The 27809-nt window shown below is 48.1% G+C and overlaps 1 protein-coding gene across 1 annotated transcript; it reads left to right on the top strand.

Annotated features, from left to right (window-relative positions):
* Nucleotides 1-2996: 2996 nt before the first annotated feature.
* On the top strand, nt 2997-25346 carry LBHD2 (LBH domain containing 2). Its single transcript, XM_075029779.1, has 5 exons — nt 2997-3145; nt 12446-12548; nt 16823-16913; nt 20716-20917; nt 22060-25346. The coding sequence occupies exons 3-5, from the start codon at nt 16824-16826 to the stop codon at nt 22134-22136; spliced, it is 369 nt and encodes a 122-aa protein (XP_074885880.1). The 5' UTR covers nt 2997-3145; nt 12446-12548; nt 16823; the 3' UTR covers nt 22137-25346.
* The last annotated feature ends 2463 nt before the right edge of the window (nt 25347-27809 follow it).

The following is a 27809-nucleotide window of genomic DNA, read 5'->3' as shown; positions in this document are numbered from 1 at the left end:
CACCAGGCAGATGCTGGTTGCTTCATCTGAATGTTTTCACTAGCTGCCACGGACACATCTTGAGCTGACAGAGGCATGGACCGCATCACAAGTGTTTGTGTGAGAAACGAAGGGTCACATTTCCTCACCAGATACATGGTAAACACCCAGTGGAGGTATTGCTACAAGAGGACCATCAAACAGCATCTAGGGATTTCTTTGATCCCAAGGGACCTCAACCATCCCATCTGGTCATCCACATTGTTCCTTATTATCCCTACTGCTCTGTCTGGGGAGTGTCCCAGCCAGCTGCTCTTAAATCAGTCTCAGCTAGCGGTTGCCCATTGCCCAGTGACATCCAAAGAAGGGGAGAGAGCCCTCGACCGGTGCCCAGCCCTCGAAGGCCCCAACATGCTGGTGGGGAGGAAGGACAGAGAGGGTCTGAGCTATACCCGTTACCTGAAAGCCCCTCAAGAAGAGGCACAACCGCCCACTTCCCCACCACGATCTCTGTGAGGAGCAGGAGCAAAGCCCCACCACACTCTGCAGGGCACCGTGGGGGCTGAAGGCAGACATCATGTCCCACAGTACCCACAGGGCTGGGTGCAGCCCCTGTGTGCCACCGAGGCACATCTGCCACCCAGGACTACACAGATCCTGTGGTGGGGACAGAAGCTTGTTCTTTTCTTCCTTTTGGCCACTAAACCAAAAGAAATAGTTGTTTACACAAAACTCAAAATAGCTTTAAAACATCTTTTTTTTTCTGACAGCAGTCACCCCCTGTCCCTGCTCTCCACCTTGCCTGTTGCAGCTCCTGGTGAAGCAACTCAGGAAAAAGTGCAAGCAGGAACCTGCTTGTGGGGAGTGGAGAGTAGAAGTGGAAGCAGAGGCAAAGTCCCTCAGTGGCACCGCACTGTCTCCACTGACCTCCCTGCAAGATTTGGGTGCCATTAGATGGGATGGAGATGCCTGAGGAGGGCAGCAGCAGTTTCTCTGTTTCACCCACTGGAGCAGCTTGGCCAGCTCCCTAATATCACCCTGGGGTTCTAGTCACAGGGATGCCTTCTTCCTAAAGATTTCCTGCAATTCCTAATGTTATTGGGAAGTTGGTTTTAACATCCACCCTATAAATCTCCCCTTACAGCTGTTTTGTCCTCAGACAAGAAAAACTCACGATTACAAGTCTGGGAACAAAACTGCCAGAAACAAATGGCCAGCCCATTGCCACAGCAGAGTTCGTCCTCAGCACACCGCGTCTTTATATACTGAAGCTATATATTGCATATATAGGTTTAAACCGATAGCTACATTTTACACACAGTTGCAAAAGGAGCGTGTAAAAAGCACGCAGTGTGTAAAAGCTCACAGCTCAGGAGCAGCTCCCAAAGGAGAGCTGACACAACCAGTTCTTGGGTGGCTGTCCATGCCCGTAACCCTGGCACTGGAAAATATCCTGGTAGATACACTCTCTGGACAGAGAGTGCACATATATCTACCTATATCCTTTGGGAAGGAGCTGCCTTCACTCCCAAATGGGTTCACTGGGCATGGGCACAGATCCCTCCTGTCCACTGTCTGGGTGCACGAAGAGCTGAACGCAGCTGTGCTAGCGCTGCCCCACTGCCCTAATTCAATTACCTTTCAGCACTGCCCACAGAAACAGGCGGGTGTCTTCTCTTAAATCAGCAGCAGCTGACATTTTTCTCCCCACCAGCCAAGCGTGAATCACCCTGAAATGGAGGCCGAGCTCCTTGTTTCCTGACAACTCAACGTTAGCCCGAGCAGAGGAGATGGAAGTGGAGGTTACGCGGGCAGAGGCTCCAGCGCCTGCAGCCGTGCCTCCCCCGATCCTCCACGTGCCCCGTGCCCTCCGTGCGTGCTGGCACCGGTTTCGCAGGACCTCACACGAACCAAATTCTGGAAGGGCCTCCCCGCCTGACATCCATCTCCCCTTCAGTGCTCCATCGTGCTCTCCAGTGCTCGTGCTGGAATCGCCGCTCTTGGGAAAGGCCTCAAGGCAGGGCCTGTTCCGGCAGCTGTGGTGCATGTCCCTCCTTGGAGCCCCCCTGCCCGCGGGGCCAAGCGAAGAGGGGACCCCAGGGGCTGCCCCTCTGCCGGCTGAACCCACAGCTCCAATTGCTGGACGTGCAGCGGGAGGAAGGCATGTCTCGGCCCCCCTCAGCGCCGGCACTCGAGCTGCTTCCCTGGGGGATGCACAGCAGTGGTGGGGGGCACCACGCTCCTTTGTACGGCCCTCCGGGGCCACAGCCCTCCACCGCTGCTCCCCAGGCTGCTGCCACCAGAGCGCCTCACCCCACCGCGGGGGGGGGTTTCTGCCTCTTTCCGCAGCATCACAAATAGAAGCAGAGCTGCAAACGCTCCCCTGACAGCCTCTCTCCAGTGGGTTTGGGGTGGGCTCCTGATAGCCCCCTGGCAGGGGGGGGGAGCCCCTTATCGCAGCCCTGGCATCGTCTGCCTGCCAGCCCCAGCTCTGTGGCCCCTCTGGACGAGGTGGTGATGGGATGCTGCCCACAGGAGAGCGTGTCCCTGCCGTGGGGTGAAGCACCCGCTCCCCTCCTCGAGAGAAACCCCCCAAAAAGAACCAGAAAAAGTTTGTGCCTCCTGAATTCAGCGTTTTCTCAGCAGGGACCGCTGCGGGGGGGGTCGGGTCAGCCCCACACCCGTGAGCAGGGCAAGGCGGGGGGAACCCCTCCGGGACAGTGTCCGCTCCCGGGGCCCCTCTGTCCCGCGCGTGGGGCGCTGTGTGGGCCGGGACCGTGCGGGGGCTAGCGGGGGGGGGGCCCTGCGGTTCCACGCGTGTCCCCAGAAAGTGCCGGCCCCCCGAGGGCTGCCGCCCCCACTTCCCCCCCCTCCTCCCGCGGGGCGGCCCGGGGCGCGGCGGGGGGGCCGTGCCGTGCCGTTCCGTGCCGTTCGGTCCCGGGGGGGCCGTGGCTGCGCGCCGCCCCGCCGGCGCTGCCGGGGGAGTGGTTTCCCCGCTCTGGCAGCGGCGGGGCCGGTCTGCGGGCGGGGAGGTGCCGCGGCAGCGGCGGTGCCAGCGCCCGGCCCGGGAGGATGCGGACGCGCTGACGGAGCTGCCGGCTCCCCTCTGCCGCCGTGCATGGGCGGCGGGCGGCTGCCGCCTCGCCTCGCCTCGCCTGCCCCGCCGGTGAGCCGGGCCGGGGGGGCGGCCGGGGTGGGGGGGTCTCCGCCGGGCTCGGCGGGGGGGGAGCGGGGAGCGGCCGCCCCGGGCTCGGCTGCGGGGTCCGGCGGCAGCCCCCCGGGGAAGAGCCGCCACCTGTAAGTCCTTCGCCCGCAGCCCGGGAAGCTGCTCCCTTGGCGCCGTGGGGCAGCGCGCCCGTGGCGGAGCCGGCAGCCGGAGCCGGGCGCTGGGGCGGCGGTGCGGGGCGGTGCGGGCCGGTGCCGGGCGGTGCGGGTCGGTGCGGGCGGGGAGCGGGGCGCGGGAGCCGTCCGAGCGCCGTCCGGGAAAAGTGTCTCGTTTCCACGCCTGGCTGCGGGGAGTTACGGGGGAAGGAAAGGCAGAAAGTGCGGCTCCGCCGTGGGTCGTTTCTCCAGATGCTTTTTTTTTTTTTTTTTTCTGGAGGAAAGGACGTTAAGGAGAATTCACTGAAAAACGGATTCTCCTTTAAAAAAAAAAACCATCCAACTTGTTCGGCAGCCGAAGGGGCTGTGTGAAGGAATCCTGATGAATGAGCGTAGCACTGAGGGAGTTGTTTGTTTGTGGTCTGCGATCGCCTCAGCTGTTCGTTTATTCCTTTTTTTTTTTTTTTTTTTTTCCAAGGCAACTTTTGAGGCGAGGAAGCGGGTAACAAAGCGCAAGTTTAGGACAATGATGCTTTTGCTTGCAGCCTAGCTGAACTGGGTAAAAGAACACTGAAATCCTGCTTTTCCCATCAGGTAGCAAATACCACACATACGATTACTTGTAGAGAAAGAAAGAACCTACTTTGGTCTGTAAATGAGGACTATGTTTCACTCTGAGCAAGGGGTGTGAATATTTTCCTGCTGCCAAATGAACACACCACAAAAATTTTCTTTTCATCTGGGACAGAGCAGTGTTTGTAGATCTCTGAATATGGCTACAGTCTCGGAGGGGAGTTAGGTTAGCCTGGATGTAGCATTAACCCCTCAAGCCACAATAAGCAATACACAGAGAGAAATTTGTTTCCATTAGTCTTTTCCTGACTGAGATCTTTACTGCAGTTGTACAGTCAGTACGGCGAAGGAAGCCCTCCCGGCTATAGGCTCAAATCTTACTGACGGACCCAGAAGTTGCTATTCACACCTGTCCTGTAGCCTGGTTCTCGGCACAATGCCTCCTTATGAGTAGCCTGAAAATGAAGGTGAAGCGAGGAAATCTGCCTACACGCAACCAGGCTCGAGCCAGTGTTTTCCATCTCTTAGATTTAATGAGCAACAAATTTTTGTGCCCAGAAAAGAATCCAGCTCACAGCTCAGGATTTTGATAATTAATATTCCACTTAAAAAACATGTTTTCAGAGTCAACATTATGATTACAGAGAGAAAACAAGCAAACAGGGAATGACTTGACCTGGTTTCCTTGCTTTCCCCATCTAGCCTGACAATTTGTCAATCAAGTGGAATTTCCTCTTAACGTCTCTGGTACATTACTTTAGCAGAAGAAATGAATGTGCAAATATAGTCACTACTTTCCCTCCCTTCTCACAATGATCTCTTTGTATTAAGCAACAGGCTTTTGCATAGATCAGGTATCAAACCCACCGTGTCACAGGCTGAAATTGCTCCTTCTCCCTCATTTCTGAAATTATACCCCTGCGTTTGCGCCTATTTAACCACATCTGTCGATTTTGGAGGGTCGGTCAGAGAAGCCTTGATCTGGGGCAGATCCTGTGTCATGTAAGGCAGCAGGAGCCCTGCTAGGACTTCAAGGAGACCAGCATCTGCCTCAGCCACAGCCCTTCCCTTTGCTCCTCAGACATGTGTACGTTCTCTGGAAAAATCTGTAAATGAATCAATTTCCTGCATTTTTCCATCTTCAAAGGAAGGCTTTATTGCAAACCCCAGGAAAACTGCCAACCAATAACAAGCAGGTAGAATGAAAAAGACTGATTGATACCAACAGGTCCTTAAAACCTTGTCTCAGCCCCCCGTTTCAGCCTTTGTCCCTCCTTCATCGTAAGTCCGTAGGGGCTGGGATCACCTCTCCTTCATGGTTTGGAGAGAGCATGACCAGTACCGTCCTGTGAAGAGCAAATACCAGTGCTGGAAGAAGCTGTGGGCCAGCAGGACAATCCCCTGCTCTCGTCAGGGTGTATTGACTGATCCCATAGTGCCCATATCCCCATAGGACTAGGAGAAGATAGTCCAAGTCCAGCTTCTCTGTTGAGACCACTGCAACTTCTGTAAGATGCAGCCTGAATTTTCAGCTGAGTTCTATCTCTGACATGCACGCACATAAACTGCCTCTGCAAATATTTAGGAGACCTCTAGATCCGGAAGGTGCATGTTAATTGGTTGGCAGGAAGACTCACAGTCCTATTAATGCATATCTGCTTTCAGCGTTAATGACTCATTAAAAAAAAATACTGCATTTTTATTTTTTTAATAATTTCTTTATTTTTAGCTGTGTGTTGTCCTCACCCTTCATCGTGCCCACCCCTACTGCGATAGCACACAGTGTTCTCATATCCTCCATCTCAGGCTGGGGCAACTTCCCATACTTGGAAATTCAATTAAGGTGATGGAGTTTTAATTCATAGACAAAACCAGCTGCATGTCTGGTGTTAGGTTGTGATGTCGTGACACCTGCGGTTGTGCTATTAATTACCAAGAGGGAACATTAAAAGTCTCTTCGTTGTCATTGTTCTCTTAGGAGCGTCTGGTGGGTTTTTGTTTGCTTGGTATTTAAATCTAACACTTTTACTGCATTGGCTTTACTGAATTCTCTACTAAATGCTCAATATTGCATCATATTACAGCACTAATAGCATCATATTCTAATTTTCCCAAATTTACAGAGAAAGAACTAGTTTATCTTTTAAGTAAATACTGTTCTACCTGACTGTACCTAACCTCTTATCCTATTCTGTTACCTAGAAATGAGCCTAGCAATAGACTATCTGGAGTATTGTTTCAGTGCCAGAAAGACATCAGACATTTTGCAATCCATTTCCCATGACATTTCCATCTAAGAATCACCTACTCTGTGTTGATGCTCTGCAATGTTTTTTTCCCACTCATCTTCTGCTTGTGGGACTGTGGCCTGAATTCAGGACCAGCCAGAAATACCTAGGGAATAGTAGAAAGAAGCACATGAAGCCAATTTTCAGCTGTCACCAATTCCCACGGGTGCTTGTAAGGTGAGGGACAATCGTGGCATGAAATATGAGGGATGAGAGAATTGTCATCTTCCAGGGAAGATCCCAGAAACAAAACCATTTCTTCCTGAGACCCTTTAGTAACGGTTGTTCTGAATTAGAAGGAATAATATACTTATTTGTAAGGTGTTGGCTTCATAAGGTTGTTTTGAGAAATTGAAGCTGATGCAAGGTTCGCTGTGTGAGAGGAGCTCAGAAACACTCCGCTTGGCACAGGCATTTCCGATCCCAAAAGCAACTTCTCGGATGAGAGAGTATTTGCACAGCAAGTACCAGAAGAGATACCTCTAAAAACATTTAACAGCTTGTTGAGGCTTATCTCTAATTTTGATGGGGCTGTTTTCTTAATGAGGTCCTCTCACATCAATTAGCTGCTGAATCTGATGTTAAAAAAAATAAATCCAAACTTTCTTTTGGCACACGGTTCCATGAGGACTCTGTGGAGATTTCCACGATACCGAGGTCTACCAGCATTCAGAGGAGCTGGCTTAGTCATTCTTCCCATCTGCTCTGCTCCTTCCTCCTTCCACTGCTCTGCACATGCTTCCTGGCTGTCTGCTCCTCATCCTTATCTCCGAGAATCCTGGCTGGCTGCCCTGCTCTCCTCCCTTGCCGTACCTATCCCTTGTGGCATCTTCCGCGAGGAAGCTCAGGTAGTCTAGTGCTGAGATCAAAGAGCTGAAATAAATGAGCTTCTCTAAAGCAGCCAGGAAAAAGAAAGAGAAAAAAGAAAAACCTACCAAGTAAGCACCCATAGCAAGCAGTGTCGCAGACATCATTTGCAAAAAACCTTGAGTTAAATCACCCCCAAATCATGAGACTGCTTTGAAAATTGTGATAATTAAACACAGGTACATTTTAGTTCTTTTCCTTCTTCTTTGGCCACTTATGAGTCGAGTTTCTAGCTCCTTTTTGCAAACAGGGCTGGTAGGAACTTGGACAACTACAACAAACTGGAAGGTGAGGTTTGCGTGTAGTCATGGCTCTCCGGGAGCTGGGGATGCAAGAAGAGCGACGGCTCCCTGATGCCTCACTGTGCAACACCAGGAGTCAAGAAGGCTGAGTTAGAGTGATCTGCCAGGACCATGCCCTTTGCGAGCCTGTATTTTCTAGTGTTGGTAGTCCGCAGATGAGTGTTTGAGAAACTCCTCAGGATGATATTTACCCCCGTAGCTTCTTTGGAGCAGAAACAGTAAAAACTGCAGCTCGCTGTGAAGTTAGCGGTGAGAGGCAGCATGGTCTGGAAATAGCAGCCTCCTACCCCTTTTCGCTCTCCCAAACTACGTGCTGTGTCTCATGCTGAAATGCCTGCTCCTCCACATCGAGAGTCATTTCATCTTGCTGCTTCCTGAGAGAGATCGACATCCTCTGCAGAGCACACGCTGCCGAGGAGAGGAAGGCAGCTTTGGCCTGCGGAGAGCAGAACTCAAGTACTGTGTGGGTGGCCGAAGACAAGAGCTTCTGAAATGAGGGAACAGAACAGATCTCTAATCTCCAGACTCTGACACATATCGCACTTTTCTCAGTTGCTTAGGAAAGAGATTTGCATCCAAAAAGAAGTGGGAGGTTTAAATAGGAGTTCATACACACGCGCATTTATCTTCCGTGGTCCATACGGTAATTTACATTTCGCTAGTCCCATGGAATCCACAACACTTCATAAAGTGCCTCCATTACAAATGTGCAACCAGGGGAAACAAAGAAGCTGTCCAAGTTCCTATCCACAGTGTCCAAAAGCTGAGCTCAGTAGGCAGTCACGGAAACTGGAGGCTGCAGGGTGTCACTGAGGTAAGTGCTTATTTTGGGTTGTGCCAAGATGCTGAAGCTAGTACCCCACCCTCAGCAGAGGTACTGGGCATGGTCCTACCTATGGATGGCCCAGTCCACCGTAGCTCCATCCTCCTAGGACACTAACGTAAGACTGAGGCATAGAAGAGTTGGATCCACAGAGGCACCTGGACCTAGAAAACACCAACTGACAGTTCCTTGCAGGGACGTGCACCTTCTGGTACCATGTGAGCAGCTCCTTCATGGCTTCATCAGCCGCAACAAGCGTAACTCTGTCCTAGATCGCCCACTCATCCACCCTGGCTGAACTGACAGCCCGATCTGCTGCAGCAAAGTGGCCCAAATAAGGCACCCTTTCTTCTTCTGAGTGGAAAAACCTCCTTGGACATGTTTGTTTATTGGGAACTGCTGAGCAGGGTTTACTGTGGCCCGTCGAAATTTTCCACTTTGCAAAAATCAAGCAGTAGCCCATTGCTTCTCCTGCCTAACGCCATTCTTATGCATGCCCTGTCCCAATTTTCCTTGTAATCAACAGCAGGGGTTTCTTTTTGTAGCACACAAAGACTAGACGCCTTGAATGAAGAAAAGTTTGCATTTATCCAGAGGCTTTAGTGGGGTGAAGCAGGGGGGGACCGGATGCCCAAGGCTGAACTCCTGGTTTGTTTGAGGCACTATCTGAAATCAGTGGGAACCGTGTGTGCGCTGCGATTGCATGGGCGAGCTCCCAGAACTCGGTCTTTACAGTCCTCCCGCGCGTGAAGCTGAGCCCGCGGAGCCATGTGGGGGACGTCTCTCCAGCACAATTTAAATACGGGGCTGGTAAAGTCCCTGGGATTGTCCCATTGAAATAAGAAGGGGAGGGCTCCAGTTTCTGCGGTGCCAGAAAAATGATAAATTTGCACGCGGAGCAGTGGTTCAAGGCCAATTTCTGCTGCCTATCTACACTTATTTTTTAGGAGGTGCACCTTCAATGTGGTATTGTTAGGCTGTTATCATAATATTTCCATGAGTGCTCAGTGAGGGAATGATTAACTCCGGAAGCCTGGGAGGGGAGGAGGCTGTCCTGCAGCCCCTGCTAATCCACCGGCAGCCCTGGCACCCTGCGGTCAGGTCTCCCTCTGCCACCCAGATGTCTCCAACGCTGGGGCAGCTGGGAGAGGAGGGGTGATGCTCTCAGAGTAGGAGGCATCTCTAAATAAGTGACCTGATGTCGGAGGTGCTGCTGCCTACCGGGGAAGCGTTGGAGCTCGGCACCTCTGAAACGTGGGGCGCCTTTATCGAGCGGCCAATCTGCAGGCTGCTAGGATTGCAACCTGTGGCCGGTTCCTGTTTCTGTTTTGCCCGATGAAGTGCACTCACCTTAAAAACATCTACTTTGCAATTCACAGTGGATTTATCTCAAGGAAAGGCCTCCTCTGCTGTGCGTGGTGGAGTCCTATCCCTGCACAGCAAGGCCAGGCGCAGCCCAGGAGAGACAGCCAGGCTGGGCTTCCCACACCCCCCAGCTGGGCAGAATTGCTGCATGACATCCTGCTGCTGCTCCCTGGTGCTGGTTGTCCTCCCGTAGGTGGTGAGACCACGCCACCGGGACAGACTGTGTCCTTGTGCTATAGAAACTCCAAACACACAGTGTGTCCCAGATGCTTTCCGAAGTGGGAGAGAAGCCCAGAGAGCACCTTTCGGTGCTTGGGCTTTTGGTCCGTGCCAAGCTGCACCGGTGGAAATCCATCCCGTTGTGTGGGGTGGGAGGCTGAAGGCCCTTGATCTAGGCAAAGGGGCCACCACTGAAGCGTTGCATCGTCTCACTGGTGGAACCAGCTCTCTTATCATTCTTATCATTCTTAGCATATCTTGGTCGTATCTCCTCACACTTTGCTTGGTGCTATGGCTCCTAAAGAGGCAGGATGTGACCAGCTCATTGCAGTAGTCCCTAAATCAACTGTCCTTTACTGGGAGGTGTAGCAGGGCTCTCCAAGCCCAGAGGATGGGTGTCCAGGCAGTGTCACTGGGCTCTGAGACTTGAGACTTCTTGGTCGCTGTTAATAGCAGCACAGCTGTGTTGGGACTCCTGGAGCCAGAGAAGAAGCTGGTTATCAAGCTGAGGCAAAGGAGGGCAAGTCATTTTGGGGGCGGAAGAGAGGTAGGTTGGGAGAGGGTGCATTGAGCAAACGGGCTCCAGGCTGGACTAATCGGCAAAGCAGAAAAGGTGGGTAAAAGTAAGAAGGGACAAGAAGAGATAAGCAGAGAAAGGCTTTACTCAAGTAAATTCCAGACTGCTTCCACTGCAGTAAAGGCTTGTCGCATGGTCTCAGTAGCTGTGCCTTGTTTTTAAAAGATAAAGCAGTATCGTAGAAGGAAGAGTATTAGTTTATGTTTTCTCTAGTGTCAGCCAAGATAATCACATCTATTAGATAGATAAAGTGAGTATTTCCTCTTTACAGAATAAATGCATTCTGGTAGTTTTATACACTGGAAACACCGAACTCTTCAACAATCTTGACTGGGAAGAAGTTTTCCTGTTTTAAAATATGGCTGTGGGGCTGGGAGAAGGGACTTCTTCCACACTGCAGTCCTTAAGCGATGTTCTTTTTCTTCCAGCAGTCAAGTAGCTGAGCCCCAGGTCCCGACATCCCCTCTCAAACGTTGCATGCACCATAGGACCGAGTTGCCCAAAACATTGGAGAAGAGATTGGTCTTGGGTCAGTTCAATCCAGAGGTCCTTTGCTGAGACTGGAAAAGCAATGGATGTGGGTTTAATTAATTTAGTACTGTCTGGATCCTTATATACCGCTAACCAGGCATCTGAAGATACCTCTAAACAGCAAGTGGCCTGGCTTGGATTCCAGCCAGTGGCCATGTGGTACCTGCTTCGTTATCTCTTACACCATTTTGTCTGTCATTGACAGATGACTCAGTGTAGTAACTGCTCTTATTACATCCAGTCTTTTCTAAAGGAGAGATTGAAGGTAGACAAATTCATGCTGAGTTTTCATAGGTTTAATAGCAGCGGTTTTGTAATGGGTAGTGGGATAAAAATCTTCCCAGAGTGTTGGATAACATGGTGTTGGATGCTCTCTGGTTTCCATACAAGAGACAAGCACTGAGCGTAGTCGTAAATTTTTAAGGGAAAAAACATTAGCCTCTCTGAAGTTGGTTTGATCATTGGTTAGGAAGGAAAATTGCCAGACAAGAATTAAACCTTCTGAATTGAATCCTGGGGATGGAGATGTGATTTCCTGCTTCCCTAATTTGCAATATGCATGGCCTGTGGCATGAGAAGAAACTCCAGAATGCAATGCACAATTTTTCCTCTGTCATTGTTTTTGAATAAAATCAGTGTGCAGTTAATCCAGTGTTATAAATCTTGGTAGGAAGGCTTCCAGAGCAGGTTGATTTGTTTAATCACTTGGGCTGGAATCCAAACCACTGGAGGATATAAAATATATACACTAGTGCCATTCACTTCACTGAAAACACCTTTTTCCCATCCAAGGAAATAGCTGTGGCTGGCATGAATATATATTTGGCAAGCTGTAGGGCTAAACAAATTTCTCAGAAAATCATCTTTGGCCAAGATACTGACTATATTCAGCACTGTAATTCCTCAAGCTCTTCAGCTAAGATGTTCTAACAGAGAAGACATCAGAAATCAGTGATTCACACGTTGAAATGGTGGGATCCTTACCTCTGCTCACCAGGCTCCCTGTCCTGATAGCAGTCAAAGTATTACCTTCAGTTTGGAATAGACCTTTGCAAAAATCACTTCTCCTGTGATATCTGAAAGAAATGTGCAGTAATGTAATCCTAAGGTATCCTTCTTTCAGCGTATTTTCTCTTCTGTGTGCCTTGACCAGTAGCTTCTTGAGCAGGAATCTCGTTCTTTGATGGTTTGAACCGTGTCTCATTAAGCATGCTGATCTTGCCAAATAGGGGTATACATTTTTATTTTCTGGTTTTCCAACTATCATCAAAATTCCTGTATGGGAGAATTTCAGACTGTCCCAGTTTCAGCAGATTTTATGTAGCTTACACGAAGGAATAAAGTTTAGCATCACAAAAAGAGTCAGATTGCAAGGTATTTCAGCTAAGAGCTTTGGGTGGGTTTGGAACATTAATTGCCTCGGTAATACACGAGGTATGCTACGAGCTGCATCCTTAGTGAGATCAAATCCCATCTGGCATAGAAGATTATACAGTAGGAGTTTCTGCAGCAAGTTTTCAGTAGTACTCTTTCACACCAGTTACTGCCAGCGTTCTCGCTTTGGTTGCACGCTCTGACTCTGTTTTATTGTCTCTTTCAGGCACTTCTAGGATTTGACAGAGTTTGCACGACACTTTATCAACAACGTGAACGCCTGCAGCAAGGACAGTTTTTGGAAGCGACATCCGTTGATGTGATTGAAGGTAACATGCTCTCTTCTGTTGTTGCCCTGTACTCGCTATTTACTCCCACGGAGCCCCATGCCCTGGCTGGGTGTCCCCTTTTGCTGCCTGTCCTGTTTGGTGAGGTGAGAGCAGGATCAGGCCACGGTTTGGTGCATGTCTGAGCATCCTCCAGGCTGATCCTTGCTTCAGGTAAAAAGCTCTTCCTAACCGTGGCTCAGCCTGTCCCATAAAATGTGGTTTTGCCCCTCTTCTTAAGGAAATCTTTGCTTGTGTCACACAAGCTGCCTCTTTTCCATAGCCACATAAATGCTTCACGTTCTTGAATCCTGAAGCTGGTCTTCATTCAAATACTGTTTTGCCACCAGGAGTTTCACAGGTCAGTTTTGCCCTCTGTTCAAAACCTAAAATAAAAATGTGTGCATTGTTTCTGAGCACTTTCTTATGGTAGGTGGTTTAGCACTTGTCAGCCTATATATTGCTGTATGTTACTGACCTTGTTAGTGCCATCACAAATAGCAGAAAGCAAGCTGTGCATTTGCTCCATGCCCCTGGAAAAAGATCAGCATAGCGTGGTCCTGCAACTGTAACAGTTGCATTTAAGAAAATCTTCTCCAAATGCGGTTTTCTCACAGAAAAGCAAGAACAGATTTTGCTTTTTCTTTTCCTAATTGATATATTTGCGCTTAATGAAACCTAGGGGAAGTAAATGCATCCCTTAATTCACTGCCACAAGAATTTTAAGGTTGAGAGTAGGTGACTCATCCACCAGAACAGAATTTATTCTTTGTTTGTAAATGCTATTTATTGCCTTGTTTTGCATCACTATGGCTACTGTATGTCATTGGTGGTATCAGCATCTACCGTACATAAAATGAATGCAAGACCAAATTTTAAAAAGATATCGTTCTTATAATAATTTGCTTGTATCAGCCACTTTTCTGTTGTATGTTAGTACACCTCACATAAAAGCAGCACTAAAAGTGGCTCAATATTTTTCCATCAAAACTGGCTGAAAAGTAAAAAATCCTTCTGCACATGAATCATATCATAGCTAAAAAAGCCCTAAGCAGCCACCAAACCCCTTTTTCATATTCTGTGGCTTTATAAACAGTTCAGTGATGTCCTACAGGTGATTTCGAAGTTTCAGGTGAACTGATTTGCAGTGGCATTCTCAATTATTTTACCTCTAGTTATTTTTAATGTTAAATACCTAGTTAAGCTTGTTGGGAGCTTCACTGCTTTCACAGCCCATATAGATTCTTCTGCTTTCCTTTACTGTTTTTAAGAGGAGACTGAGAACAATTAATCTATTCCAGTTAAAGCCTAATTCTTTTGCCAATTGCATGGCCCCATGTTCTTTTCTGAAACACATCAAGTACAATCACTTCTGCCATCCTATTCAATCAAAGCCTTAAGTTGCACAGATTTTGTGAAATGGCCTGGGCTTCAGCAGCTTGGGAGCTGATTCACTGAGGCATCTGCTGTAACACTGGCAGGACTGTCACCATTTTCCTAGCCAGAATCATTTGTCTTTGTCATTTAGAAATAATCTGCAGGGTGTAATGTGGTCTTAGGGAAGCACGGAGCCCATTATTGCTCAATAATAGAATTTCATGAGGTCTTAACAACATCTTTGAGTTCATATGACATATTTGACAGTGCATGTGTGGATGTATATCTCTAATGTCCCATGGAACAAGGACAGAGAAGTGTTTTAAACACTTGGGACATATTGAAGGGCTGCTAAAATAAACCAGCCAGCTGTAGGCGACTGCAAGATTCTGTGGCTGGCTAGCTGGGACCAACCCCCAGGACACACAGCAGTGGGACATGTCTTCTCCGTGGTAGCCAAGCCCAAGACTTCATAAATCCCAGCCCCCCGCAAAGCCACCAAGATCATTTCCATCCAGACACACACTTTCTCATTTCCCTTTCCCTGCAGTCCAGGACAGCTGGGGATGGGGCACTGAACCCCAAAAAGGATCTGAAAAGAAAGACGTTCATCTTGGGCATGATCAGAGCAGCGGGCCCTGTGCTCCTCCAGGCTCATGGCTGGGTCTGGCTGACAGGCAGTGTGAAAGCTCCCCAAACCAACTCTTCCCGAAGAGTTGGGGTGGGAGAGAGGCGTCCTGCTATGGCCCACTGTGGTCATCTGCAGAGGCAGTGCTGGTGAGGCAGCAGGAGGGATGCAAAAGGGTCCCTCTGGGACCAAGGGAGAGACCAGGACCAGGACGGGGAAAAAAGCAAGAACCACATGAGCACCAGCGGTGATCAGAGGGAGGAGGTAACGGAGGGAGTGCTGCTTTCCTTTTGGGCAAGGAAGGGTCCAAGGGCACGACTCTGTCCTTTTAAGCACTGTCTCGGGTGGCAGGAACAGCTGGCACAGCTGGGCCCACGGTCACTGCTCTGGGAAAGGGTCTTCCATTTCCAGATCACCACTCCCTCAGTGCTGTTGTCCGTGGGTGTCCAGTGGTATGGCCCACTGGATGCTGCAGGAATAAAAGCATGTGTCCAGAAAATAAATGTATTTTACCGCTTAGGTGGTTTGTGGTGTCCCTGGAGAGGGGTACAGGTCCAAGTAAGGGCAGGGAGCTCAAAACGCTCTTCCTAACAGGCAGAATCTGTCCCTCTTCTACTGTGCCGTGGCTCTGGGAGGATTCAGGCTGTGTAAGCTGGGGGATGCCCAGGTCAGGGGTTTGGTTCAGCCTCCTGCCGAATTTCAGAGCCTGCGCCTGCTCTCCTCGTGTGTGTGTACCCGGAAGCGTGCTGTTTAATTCAGCGTTTGTTGGGTCCAAGGCTGGCGCTTCAGGGCTTTTCCCTAAGCTGATGGATTCCTATGGGGTCGGGTCGTGGCCCACAGCTGAGCTCAAGTGTCTCCTGGGTCCGCCGTGCTCTTTTTTAAATACGATGCAGTGGGAGTGAAAGTCTCTGTGATATCACGCTGCTCTGTGCTACAGCTAATTAAAGTCATTGTGAAAGGTTTTGTAGTAATTGCAGATATTGTAAAATTTAGCTTTGCGGGATAATTGGTAATGTAAGCCTGAAACAAGTTATCCTTAAGATGTTTTAGTTTGCATTTCTCAGTAGGAGCAGCCTTTACAAAGAAGGCTTTTGTGAGTGAAGCAGGACCAGAATTAATGGCAGCATTTAGTCGTGCCTAAAGGGGTGCTTGCTGTGGCAGGTGGCAGGGCGGTGTAATTGAGGATGCCTACGTTCTGCGTGCTGCAGGAGGCTCCGGCAGCCGGTAGCTGCTGTACCTGACAAATGCCAGCTAAAGAGAGTGAAATGCCTGGGGCCAGACCATCGAGGCCTGATGTATTCCCGTCCAAAACGAATGTGGCCCCTTCAGTCTGTAGGTGAGAGTGGTTCAGGCTCTGTTTGCTCCTGTGCACTTAATATGCATTATGGAGTCTTCAGGCATCCTCAAATTTTTCAGTAGAATGCTGTGTCTAGAAATCTCAAATGTGAGGAAAATCCTAACGCCATAGAGACGTGCAGCTACCCAGCCATGGGCTGGGCTGAGCTCCCTGCAGCGGAGACTGCGACCGGCTCTCATCCCTCTGCTCCAGGGTGCTGAAGTGCCCAGCGGAACAAGGAGAGCGCAAGGGCCAGTGCTGTAGTGCTTTGGGTGCCAAACAGCCCAGGGGGATGCTTAATGGGCACATAAGCAGATTAGGTTCTGAAGTCCCTGATTTAAATGAAATTTAGGTGCCAAACCTTCCCTGATGCATTTGAAAATCCCACTCAACACCTCTCTGAATACTCAGGCAAGTAAAGACTACCGAAAATCTGGCCCTTAGACACCGATACAGCTGGTATGTCTGAATTAATAGTTTAAAAAGAAGTGCTGGCTCATGACTAAATGGAAGAGACATCTGGGAAGACCAAATATTGAAGACATTAGGAGGAATCAGAATGAGAATTTAATTCAAGGCTGATATTTCCATGAGTAACTTTTTTTGGTCAACAGATGCAATTTCTGAGCTCATATATCAGTAATAAACTGGTTGCTGATAACATTGGAGGACTCCCATTTTCCCTCTGGGACTCTATGGGGGTCCTCTCTGCTGTCCCAGGGGGCAGCTGGGGTTGATGCCCTGCTCTGCATCATGGCACACAGCAGTAGCAGTTGGCTTGGAGGGCCATGGAAACGCTTCTCGGTGGGCTGTTTAGAAAGCACAGTCTGTAATGCAATTATTTTAACAAATATGAAAAGCTAATGTCTTTTTTTAAATTAAGTGTTGGGCCAGAGCTCAGAGCTGAGTTTTCCCATTCTGCTTTAATATTCGCAGCATGACAGAGGTGATGAACACACGGGAACCGGTGATGGAGGAATTTGCGCTCAGCCAGACTCCTGAGGAAGAAGGAGGCCCTTCAAGCCAGGTAACTTGAGAAAAACTGGAAAGTATCCTGAGTTGCTTTTCAAAAGCAATTTAATGCAACCAATAACTGTCATACATGTTAGATGTCGAATTGCAGAGCACAGCTGCCAGAAGAACAAGCCCTGAAATACCTGTTTGATCCTACTTAGGTTTTATTTTTAAAAGGTAAGAGTTCTGGCAGGAGGGTTTTGTCAGGTGCCACGTCTCTGGGGCACAGTGACAGCGATGCCCGGCCCCTGCAGGGATGCAAGCAAAGAGGGTGTTTGTCACCAAGAGTTCAGATCGAGCAACCATCGTGTGATGGAAGACATCCAGCCAATACTGCACTGCAGCTTTTATACAGCCACCCTTGTAATGAGCTAAGTTTCCTCAGGCTCAGAGGGAGCTCCCTTTTTAGAAAAGAGACCATTTGAAACGGTTGTGTAATTCACATAAATGGCTGTGCCATCATAGCAGCAGCACTGGTCAGGGCCATTTGCTGGCAGGTGCAAGAGCATTTTCTGTCCCCAGGCTGTCTCACACACCCACTCTCATAGCCGCCTGCGGCGCTAATTCCAGCAGGAGGGATCACGATGTCCCGAGCCCCCCTTGTGACAACCCCCGCACCCCCGTTTGTGCTCTGTGGTTGTGCTCATGACTCTCAGTGTCACTGCCAGGGACAAACCACCTAAACGTGTCCTGGTGGACCTGAGCTGCTTCTCAGCATAAGGTGTATTATTGCGACTAGACTCAGAAAACTACTCTAGGAGCAGCCTATTGCAGGTTAAAACCAAGCATTTGGAAGCCAGGGAAGTCAGAGCTGAAATTTTGCAAATTCCTTTCAGATCACTTGTGCATGTAATGAAAGGCTGTGTGCAATGAAAGAGTGTACCATAGGCTTTCCCATGCCTCATTGACCGCACAGGATAGATGCTGCTCACTCAAAGAGCACATTTTCAATATTCTTTTTCCTCTTTTTCACTGAGTCCCAGGTTTTCATTATTGTGTTAGTGTACGCTGCCCGAACTCTGTGCCAGCTCCGATTCCACCTATGTATTTAGGGCTGTTCTATGGTGTCCCTGATCATATGCTCCAGAGGTTTTCCCCCAGCTCCTTTACCCTTCCTCTCTGGGAGAAGGTGGTACCATCCACATTTTAGTGATAGCCACCTGAGGCAAAAAAAGCAAAAAGAAAAGAGAGGTAGCACAAAATCAGTGACTCAGTGGGAAAACTAGGTTTCTTCCAGCAACTTCCAAGCACTCTGGCCAGGAGACCGGTCCTTCTCTTCCTGCAGGCTCCTGCCCACTCGTCACACACTCCAGCTTCCGCAGAAAAACACAGCAAGGCCCGACAGGCAGCTCTGCTTCCTGCCAGTCCTGACTCATTCCTGGAGGGATGTGGTAAATACTGGGCTCTGGTGGAAAAAAACATTATGTGATTGGTGTGAGAAAAGACCATATGAGAATGACACAAACAAAAATAGCCAAGCTGAGGCCGCACAGGTGCCTTTCCTAAATTTTGTTGCAACCATAATAGTCGGCTCTTAGCGCATTTTTAGATCAGTGTGTGTCATTTCCTAGGGCTCCAGAAAGCAGATGAAAAAGCAGAAGTTTTCTTGTATTGGATCCCCCATCCAGGGTTGCCAGCAGGCTTGGGGATGGGGTGGCTGTCACGCAGCCCCCTGCCACCGGAGCAGGCTGAGCAGCAGCCGGGGGAAGAGGTCACTGTCACCTGCATGTGCAGCCCTAGGAGGAAATAAGGCAATTTGCCCACAATTTTATGGCTATTTTCTGCCAGCTGAGGTGGTGAGGCTCAGGGAGCTGGGCTCCACCATGGGTCTGAAGAAGAGCTCAGGGGTGTCTCTGGACCTGTCCTGGCCAAGGAGATTTTACCTTGTCTTATATTTGAAAATAGCAAGATCGTATTAGCAGCCTCTTAAAAATTCCTTCCAGTCAAGACAGCTACCATGGAAATGTCTTTCCAAATTATAAACAGGAGGAGGCTGTGTAATGGGAAGTTGGGGGTAACTTTTCCGATAAGGCAGCATGAGCAGCATTGCTTGATCAGGGCAAGTTATGCCCATGTGTGTGCAGCTCAGGGTGGCATTAGAAAGCTTTACCTTCAGTGATTCACTGGTCTAGGTGCACTGAAGGGGCTTTCTCACTAAAGAAGTTTCTTCTTAATTGTGTCTCACTTTGCAACACTAACAATGATATACAACATTTTTCACCTTTGTGTAGATTTGCAAAGAGTAACGAATCCCTGCAACACTACCATGGGGAGCAAGGGTGTGAGGATGAGAATTATTGTCCGTCCTCATCTCCAGAAGTCAGATACAGGCATTGCAGCAATGATAAAAATGTGCTTGCTGCTTCCCAGACACGTAGGAAGAGAATTGCCCTGCCCAAGGGCTTGCCTCCCCGTGCCAGCTCTGATGCCAAGTGGGACAACTAAACACTAAGCTCAGAGAGAGCAGCTACTGGGATGAAGGAAGGTTGCAAAAGCCATGGAGCAAACACTTCCAGTGGGTTATGACACCCCCAGGTCCCTGGCAGTGCCCTGGGGGATATGCCCACTTTTATGGTGGTTAGGGAATATCTGTGTGTTTCTGCCTGTGCAGGAGCTGTGCTGAGACTGGCCCACATAACCAGCAGTGCTCAGTCTAACCAGAGACCTCGATTCAGTGGTGAATGTGTTGCAGATGTGGGGGGAGGTTCCCACCAGCACACAGTAAATCTGTGGCAGTGCCTGGAGTTAAACTGGGATGGTTCTTGCTCTCAACCCCTAGTTCAGTCCCCTAGTCTGCACCTTGATTTTATTGTTACAAACAAAACAAAACAAAACAAAACTCGGCTAGCATGGATAAATTTACAACCCATTAGTGCAGGTATACGGAAGTTTTAGAAGCCAGGAGTTAAGGTTTCAGTGAAGCAACAACAGAGTTTGTCTTACATTAACATCCTGCAGGAGCTGGAATTACTGTTCCTCAAAAAAAACCCCAGAAGAAAGCCCAATCCAAAACAAAGTATCCTGAGAGATTTAAATGAACCAGCGATGTTGAAAACAAGAAAGCATTTTTATGTGTTACAATATCCTTCACTAAAAAGACCTAGTTCAGCTTCAAGCTTTAATCGCTGCATAGTGTTTGACCTGCAGCTTCAATGTGACAAATGAAAATAATAGCTGGCACCATCCTCTGTGTAAAGATGATCTCTGGGACTACCTGTTTTGCATGAATGCATCATAAAATATAGTGTTTCACATTACAGAAAATAGCTCTGCAGAATGGTGGCTTCTTAATAAACTGTCACTGCAAGAAAACATGAATATCATATCAGAGTAAAAGGACAACAGCTAGAAGGGCTGCAGAAGCCATTTAGCTTAGTGTTACAGCAACGACCTTTGTGTCCTAAAAATCCACCAGAACTGAAACACCAGTGTTTGGCAACATAATGAATTTTGTTGCCTAAGTTTCCATTTTTACTATGCACGTCAGATCACACAAGTCAAGGCGATTGTCTGCTCGTCACACTGGCGAGCAAAGTCGGTTCTTTGCCCAGGAAGGGACAATATGTGCAGAGGAGAATGTGCTGACACCTATAGCCCCTCTGCATCCACGCCGGCAAGGAGCTGGATTTAGCTACTTTTGAGATCCTCCCTGTGCAGGACTGTTGCCCTGCACCAGTTTGAAGGGGGTTTTTAATGGACTTGGGAGTGCATGTCAAATGTAGAAAGGATGCTAAGACAGAGCATGTACTTTGCTTGTTCTGAACACGCATCCCTGGGCAAGGCTTTGACGGACGTGTCCCCAAATGTCTCACCAGGCCTTCCCAGACTCACGCGAGAAGTACCCCAAGCTGTCCAAAAGACTGCCGTCAATTGTGGTGGAGCCGACCGAGTCTGGGGAGGTGGAGAGTGGAGAGCTGCGCTGGCCTCCTGATGACCTGAAATCAGCAGAGGACAAGGGTCTTCATGGTGACCAAAGAGTCTGTGTCCAGCAGCAGCAGCAGCAGATGGATCTGGAAGGTTTGAATGAGTAATTTTGTCCTTGTTCCCCATAGGAAAATAGCAGTTTCAGGCCATGCCATGCACTGAAGTTAATAGCGTACCAAAAAGCAGTAGGTGCTTGAAGGTGCCCAGAAACACCTGCACTGGAGAGGGAGTCCTGTGGACTGAAAGTTTCCTTGTAGCTTTTGAGTACATGGTGTTTTCATCTGCATCAGGCTCAGTGCTGGCCACTCACATGGCCAACAAGCAGATTACTGCACATTCGCAGTTCACTCTAGGAAATGGTAATCCTGTTCGATAGCATAGATCTACCTCCCTGTCTCCTAGCCTAGAAGCAAAGTGTTTAACAGCTGCACATTTTCAAAGCATCGTGGTGTCCCAGGAGTGCATTAGTGTAGCAGGAGCTCACAAATATGTAGATATGTCTAGTAGTGTTATTGTGGGGTAAACACGGCTAAAGGTAAGAGCTTGTTGGAGTGTAGCTTGCACAGGGAATGCTCCAGTGTGGAACTGGTCTATTTATTTCTGGTTTTTTTCATGTTGGTGCTCTCTTTTTCTCTTAAGGAGTGACATGGTTTCCATTTCAGTGCACCAACGTTTGCCACCCAAATGTCTAGAGACAGCAGCCAGGATGGGGTGCAAGATGCACCTTCCTTTACCTTCAAAGGGGCGATGACAAATGGTCTGATCTTGAAGTGTTAAATCTCCTGCTATTCCAGTTGGCATTTCTGGGTGGTAGCAACCACAGGGTTTGATCATTCAAGAAGAAATATGAGCCAAATCTATGGCCTCCAGGTTGCACATTATGGCCTCTGTGTTGTTTTTTGTGCATATTAGGACTCATTAGGTCTTCAGGACGGAGAGTTTGTGCAGATTTCACTAAGACAGCAGGTAGCCCTCCTGCTACAGTGGCTGTGCATAGGGATCATCACCTCATCTCACTAATACCTGTCCTGAGGTCTCAAGTCCCCTGTAAAGTCAGACTGTGATGCACTCAGAGTTCCCTACTCCAGGTTTAACTACTGGTTTGCAAGTAGAGCAAATTGCTTATGTCAGGTCTGATCACCCTAACCGATCAAGTGCCTGGTGGAGCAGGGAATCAGATGAAGGCTGTTGTACCTGTATGGGGAAATAAATACTGACGAGCCATTTCTTTGCAGATACTTTAGCGCACCCAGCTCACGAAGTGGAAGACAGTACAGATACTCTGGAAAGCAGAACTGAAGAGGACGAGTAGGGACTCCATGGCCTCAGAAGTGAAACTTCATTGTGAATGTTGTTGGAAAGCTAACACACTCTGAAGACATGTCAAAGTAATCTGTGTTTAAATCTGCAAGGGTTTTATTTAGTTAGTACCTGGTAAGAAGCGTCTGGGCTTTAGAACTGTTCTTTTCAACATTTTGATTTTCAGGCTGGGATTCATATTATTTGTTTAATTTTTCCTTGGGAAACAATGTGTTGGGAAACAATGGTGTTAGGAAATATGAGATTATCAAGGAAAAAATGCTCCTAATTTCAATTAGCACATTTCATTGGTTTTACCTTTTTCGAGCAAGGCTGCTTTCAGGTATCAACAGCAGGACAAAGGGGTTACATTTCTACAGGAGGGATGTCTTAAATCTAAAACCTTTCTTGTTTTTAGCCATTTAAAACTAGCACTGTGATATTATGGACAATAGATGTAATATAATGTCACCATTTGATTTTGTAACTTTTGTATAGAGACGCAAGTGTAAGATTTGCCTCCAGGCTGCTGCCCCGGGGCGGCCCAGAGCAGTTCTCTCCCTTTGGCTAACCTGTGCAAATTTGGACGAACCAGCCTTTTCTTAGCCGCCTTTTCAATAAGGCTCACGCCTTTCGGAAACGCTTTCTCGCTGTACATTGGTGAGGCGGATTAGCTAGCCGCTGGTGTTCGTGGAGTGAGGCTGTCTGTTGTAGGCCTGGTCGGGTGGATCGCGCTGTTCGTGCACTCTCGAGGCCCAGGTCCAGCTGTGGCGTGGCGCGCGCTCCTCTCCCTTGAAGCCAACGCGATGGCTCTCGCTTCCGCCAGGGCTGGATTTGTCCCGCCTCGTTAACAGAAATCGTTGTGACGATTCTTCTTTTGGTATGTTTTGCGTATAACGCAGGTGCGGAGGCCCAGCCGTTCCTCCCTCGACCCGAGCCGGGTGGTGGTCGGGGTGGGTGATAGGAGCTGCATAGCACGGCCCAAACCTGCCCTCCGTTTTGCCTGACGCCAGGTCCCCCCCGAGCCACCCGCCGTAGGAGGGGGTGGAGGAGGGCCGAGGTGGTGGGGGGCAGCCACCCGGCAGGGAGCACGTGTGCCGGGGGGTGCCCTCGCCCGCGGCATGGCCCCCTCGGCTTTGGTTGCATGGCCACCTCCTGGAGACCAGAGCTCGCGGTGGGACAAGCTGTCTCTGGGACACCTCGGGCCTCCAGTGGATTTTCCATGGGGATTTGGGGACCGTTTTGACAGGGGTGAACCCCTTCCTGCACGGGGACCTCCCAGAGACTCCCTCCCACCGTCCCAGGAGAAGCACCCACCTTGGCCCAAAACGCTACCCCTCGGACGGTGTTGGTGGAGGTAGATAATGCATGTACTCAAAAGGGTTTGACTGTGTCAGTGACGAGTGTCCCGTAAGCTACGAAGTTGGCTTTCTCCATCTCTGCAGGGCTGGATGGGGTCTGTACTTCCAATTAATGTTGCAGCCGGAAGAAGCCGCTCACTGTAGGTGGAACGAAATAACAGGATTTCTTCCAGCGTTAACTCCTAAGTTGACTTCCAAGTGCTTTCTTTTCTCCAATAATAATTTTCTCTAATGGCAACTGTTAATTGTGTGATGGTGGATAAAATTTACTGGCCAGATGTATTAATAAGATAAGTTTATACCTTCTTAGCAACCAAATTTAATATATTTACTTACAAAGAATTCTGTGCAATGAATGTTTAATACAAAGGAAAGAGACTATTTTACTTCAAAGCAACATTAATTTATGTACAAAACTATATAGCTCATTATTTGGGGTGTTTGGGATCTAGGACCCTTTTTATAAGCAGTGTAGTATAGTATAATGTGATACTTAAGTTAAACTCTGCTCTCTCAACCTATATAACAATCTGTTTTACCTTCTTGATGTAGACTTTCTTACCTACACTGTCACAGAATTATTTTGTTGGATGAATGGGATTCTGGTCAGAGCACCAGAGTAACTGAAGACTTCAAGAGCACCTCCTAAATCTGGCTGCTGTCACCATCACCCCCTTCACTGGTGACAGTTTTCTGGTAAAGCCAACGAAGCAAGAACAAGCTCGAGCTACGTGTTTGGGTAGCAGAGAAGCAGCGAGAGAAGGTCCCTGGCTCGGACCCATCTGCCGCTGTCGTGGTGGGAGGAGAGCCGCACTGGTGAGGTGGCCGGGTGGATGCGAGGTGCTCTTTAAATGCTGCTTTTGCATCGACCGTCAAGAAGTTTTACAAAGCTCTGGGGGGGAAAACAACGATGGTGACGACATATTTTTAGCTGTGTGATTTCCTTTCAATCTGCATCTGCCCAGCTCCATGAGGAATGACGTTAGACATATCACTTAATTTGCTTTTCGCTTTATAAAAGGAAAAACAGTTGTTTGAAACACTTCCCCCAATTTTATGCGCTCTCTATCTGCTTTCAGACGCTCCCTCCCTTCCTGCTCTGGATGGCCCTTATCCTATTTCCACCTGAGGTCAATGGCACTTCCCTAAATAAGTTTCCCAAAGAAACAACAAAATTCTACATACACCCTGAAAAAAATGCCATGGAGCACTACTTTTTTCATCCTAGTACATAGAGCTACAGCCCATATAGAAATGCCAGATTTCCTCCTTCCAGCCTAATTACTCCTCTCTTCTCTTTTTCCTCTTTTGTGCTGCTCCCTTGAAGTATTTTACCTGAAGCAAATGGATGCTTGAAACTAGAGCTTTCTTCTAAAGCAGTGTGGCCTCAGTTTAACAACCATGCAAAGCTAACTCCTCCTCCCATTTTTATTTTTCTGAACATGGGCCAGAGGCCCTAAAATAGGAGAGCAAGATAGAGAGAAAATTGTTTTATACAAACAAGCCCTATTTATTCAACTTGCAGGTCTATGAATGTCTACTTACTTTGTCTGTGTGCAAGTGTTGTCTCTCTAATAAACTCAATAGTTGTTTTGTATTTTTTTCTGGATTAAAAGCTTTGTAGAAACTAAAAAGGAAAAAAAAAGACATTCAGTCATATTTTTCTAGTCTAGCTTGTAGAATATTTCATGTAGTGCAGAAAGGAAGTTTTATGGAGTAAGACATTGTTGGATTTTGCTCTATTTCAGTTCTTTCTAATTTTGTAAAATGCCACCTGTACATAATACTTGACTAATGTATGTCCTGTAGATGTATTACACCATTTAGCCTATTAAATGCCTATACTGGACCGATTGGAACAAGTGGTATACCTACAGTGTCTTGGTTTAAAAATGCAAAGGGTTATTTGTGGTGGTGTGTAGCTCCTGTCCTACCACTAATAAAGGTAATACAGGGGAACGAAGCTCGCTCTAAGCCTGCCTTTGCCCCGTGGTGTGCAAATACTCGCACTGGCACTCCATCCCACGTGCTCCTACACAGATATATTCACATTTACATCAATGGCACTTGCCATCTCTGTCTCTTTCCTTTGAGCCCTTCTAGACCAGGCAGCTCAATGCCCACTGCTTCTGTCTTGGGATTTTCTTGCTGCCCTGCTTGGCGCGGCCCCTTCGCCCTGGGTGGTACGCTGCCTTGCGTGCTGCGCTAGCAGCGAGCCAGTTGGCTCATCTTCATTCACCTTTTAATGCAATGCACATTTTTTAACATTTTCTGGAAAGGCTATTGTGGAGCCCAGCAGGAACTCACATTACTAGAAACCTATACCCTGTGCAAGGAGAGCGGGGTCATGTGGCAGAGAAGATCAGAGGCAGAGATAGTCTGCCACTGAACAACCAATTTTTTTCCCCAAACGTCACGTTGCCAAAAAGCAAAGGATCAGATAACTGGAGGGTGAGAGTCCCTCTTATTTCCCAGTTCAAAAGCAGCTGCTACTCGCCAAGTTGGGTGTATCAGTATGGCAAAAAGCATTGCTTGGGGGCAAAGCCAGTTTCTCCACAGCCAGGCTGGGGACGTGCCGCTGCAGAGCTGTGCCTGGTGGGCAGTGGTGGCGTGGTTAGGGAAATTTTCTGTATCCCAGGCTGGAGGCAATGACCCCAGCTTTGGCACTGCAGCACTTGCAAACCTGATGCTTAATGTCACTCGGTACTGGAGTTTCCATGCACCATGCATGGAAAATCTCATGTCCAGGCATATATTACCCTGGGGGGTGGTGGTAGAGTGACTGACACTGCCTCCTTCTTACCTCCCTAGAAGATTGCCCTTCCTTCTGGGGTTCTCCTATGTGGTGTTCAGCCACATAAGGATGCAACAGGTGCTACCTGATGGCTCCAGGGGATGCAATTTCAACTGGTGCCAATTTTATGTCACTGTGAGGCTGTGCTGAGTCCTGGCTGTTCTCTTTCCTTGAGTCTGAAGGCAGGGGAGTTTATCTGTAATTAGTTATATAGGATGAGCATGGGAACACTGTTGTCTTGCTCCTAACATTGATATTTTAAACTTAAATCCACTGGATCCTCAGGTTCATTTAATGTTATCCCATTGACGTATTATGAGACATTTTCATTTATCTTTAATCAGACATCTGCTTAGTAGTTCTTTCTTTTAGATGTATTCTGCTTGACACTCCTGTCTAAAGGAGCAAATAACATTTTCAGTGGAATTAGCCTTTACTTAAACCGCTAGTAAGAGATGGAAACTGGCTTTTATGACGTTAAACTGAAAAATGTCACGTCTAAATCGAATCAATCCTAATTTGTGTTTTTACCATCTTTTTTTCTTTTTTTTTCCAAATCCAATATTTGTGTGAATTCTTTTGCGGAGAAAGGTGATCCCTGGCAGCTACGGGGAGCCATGACTCCCATAACAAACAGCACATCCCTCACATTCATGTTATAAAAGCTGTTACTCATATAGCACTGCTTCCACCACAAATTAGAGCAAGGCACCCTTCTTCCCTTTGTCTTTGAAAGCATATTGTGGCTTTCATTTCAGAGACAGTAACTCTCCAAAGTTTAAATTCACTCAGTTCTGGAAAACTAGGTTTTTAACAAAGTTTCTGGTTTTCTCTCTTAAGAAAAAAAAATAAAATGAAAAAAATAAACTTGAAACATTAAAAAGTTGTAATTTTCCTCTAAGAACACTGCGAAAACATTTTCCTCTATTTTCTCCAACATTTCTGCCATGAAGAGTCCAAAAACTTCACATCTAACCTTAGCAGACTGTCCTTCTGGAGATGCTCCCTGAGCGCAGGTAGGAGGGTGGGCAGGAGCAGAGAAGCAGGGGCCTCCAGGGAGGTGGGGACATGGACCAGGAGCTATTCTCCTCACACGCAGCTTTCAGACCCCAGATCTTACACTATGAAGGACAAGGATCTTTTCATCCTACCTGACAATTCATGCCCACACACCAAAGGAAATCTGTTTAAAATGCCTGTGATTGCAGTGAGTCCAGCCATTAAATGGATGTTTGCAATCAAGCCAGCATTCAGCTTCGGCATGGCTCCTGGAGTGTGACAAATTCTCTTTATGAATTAGTCATTTAATTTATGAAACATAGGTTGGATATTGTCACATATCCACGTGTCCTCCATACCCCTGACAACTGTACCCCCACGCATTACTATTCAGTAGGCGATGAAGCCATGAAAACCCCTGGGACTGGGATGCTGCTGGGATGTACAGCCAGATCCAGGGGCTGGGGAAAGCTCCAGATACCACAGCACTGGAAACCTAAGAATAATTTATTGTTGCTGTTAACTACTCACT

This window comes from Buteo buteo, chromosome 6, assembly GCF_964188355.1.
Source record: "Buteo buteo chromosome 6, bButBut1.hap1.1, whole genome shotgun sequence".
Lineage (NCBI taxonomy): Eukaryota > Metazoa > Chordata > Aves > Accipitriformes > Accipitridae > Buteo > Buteo buteo.
The sequence above is the reverse complement of the archived record's forward strand: the minus strand, read 5'-3'. Positions and strand labels throughout refer to the sequence as shown.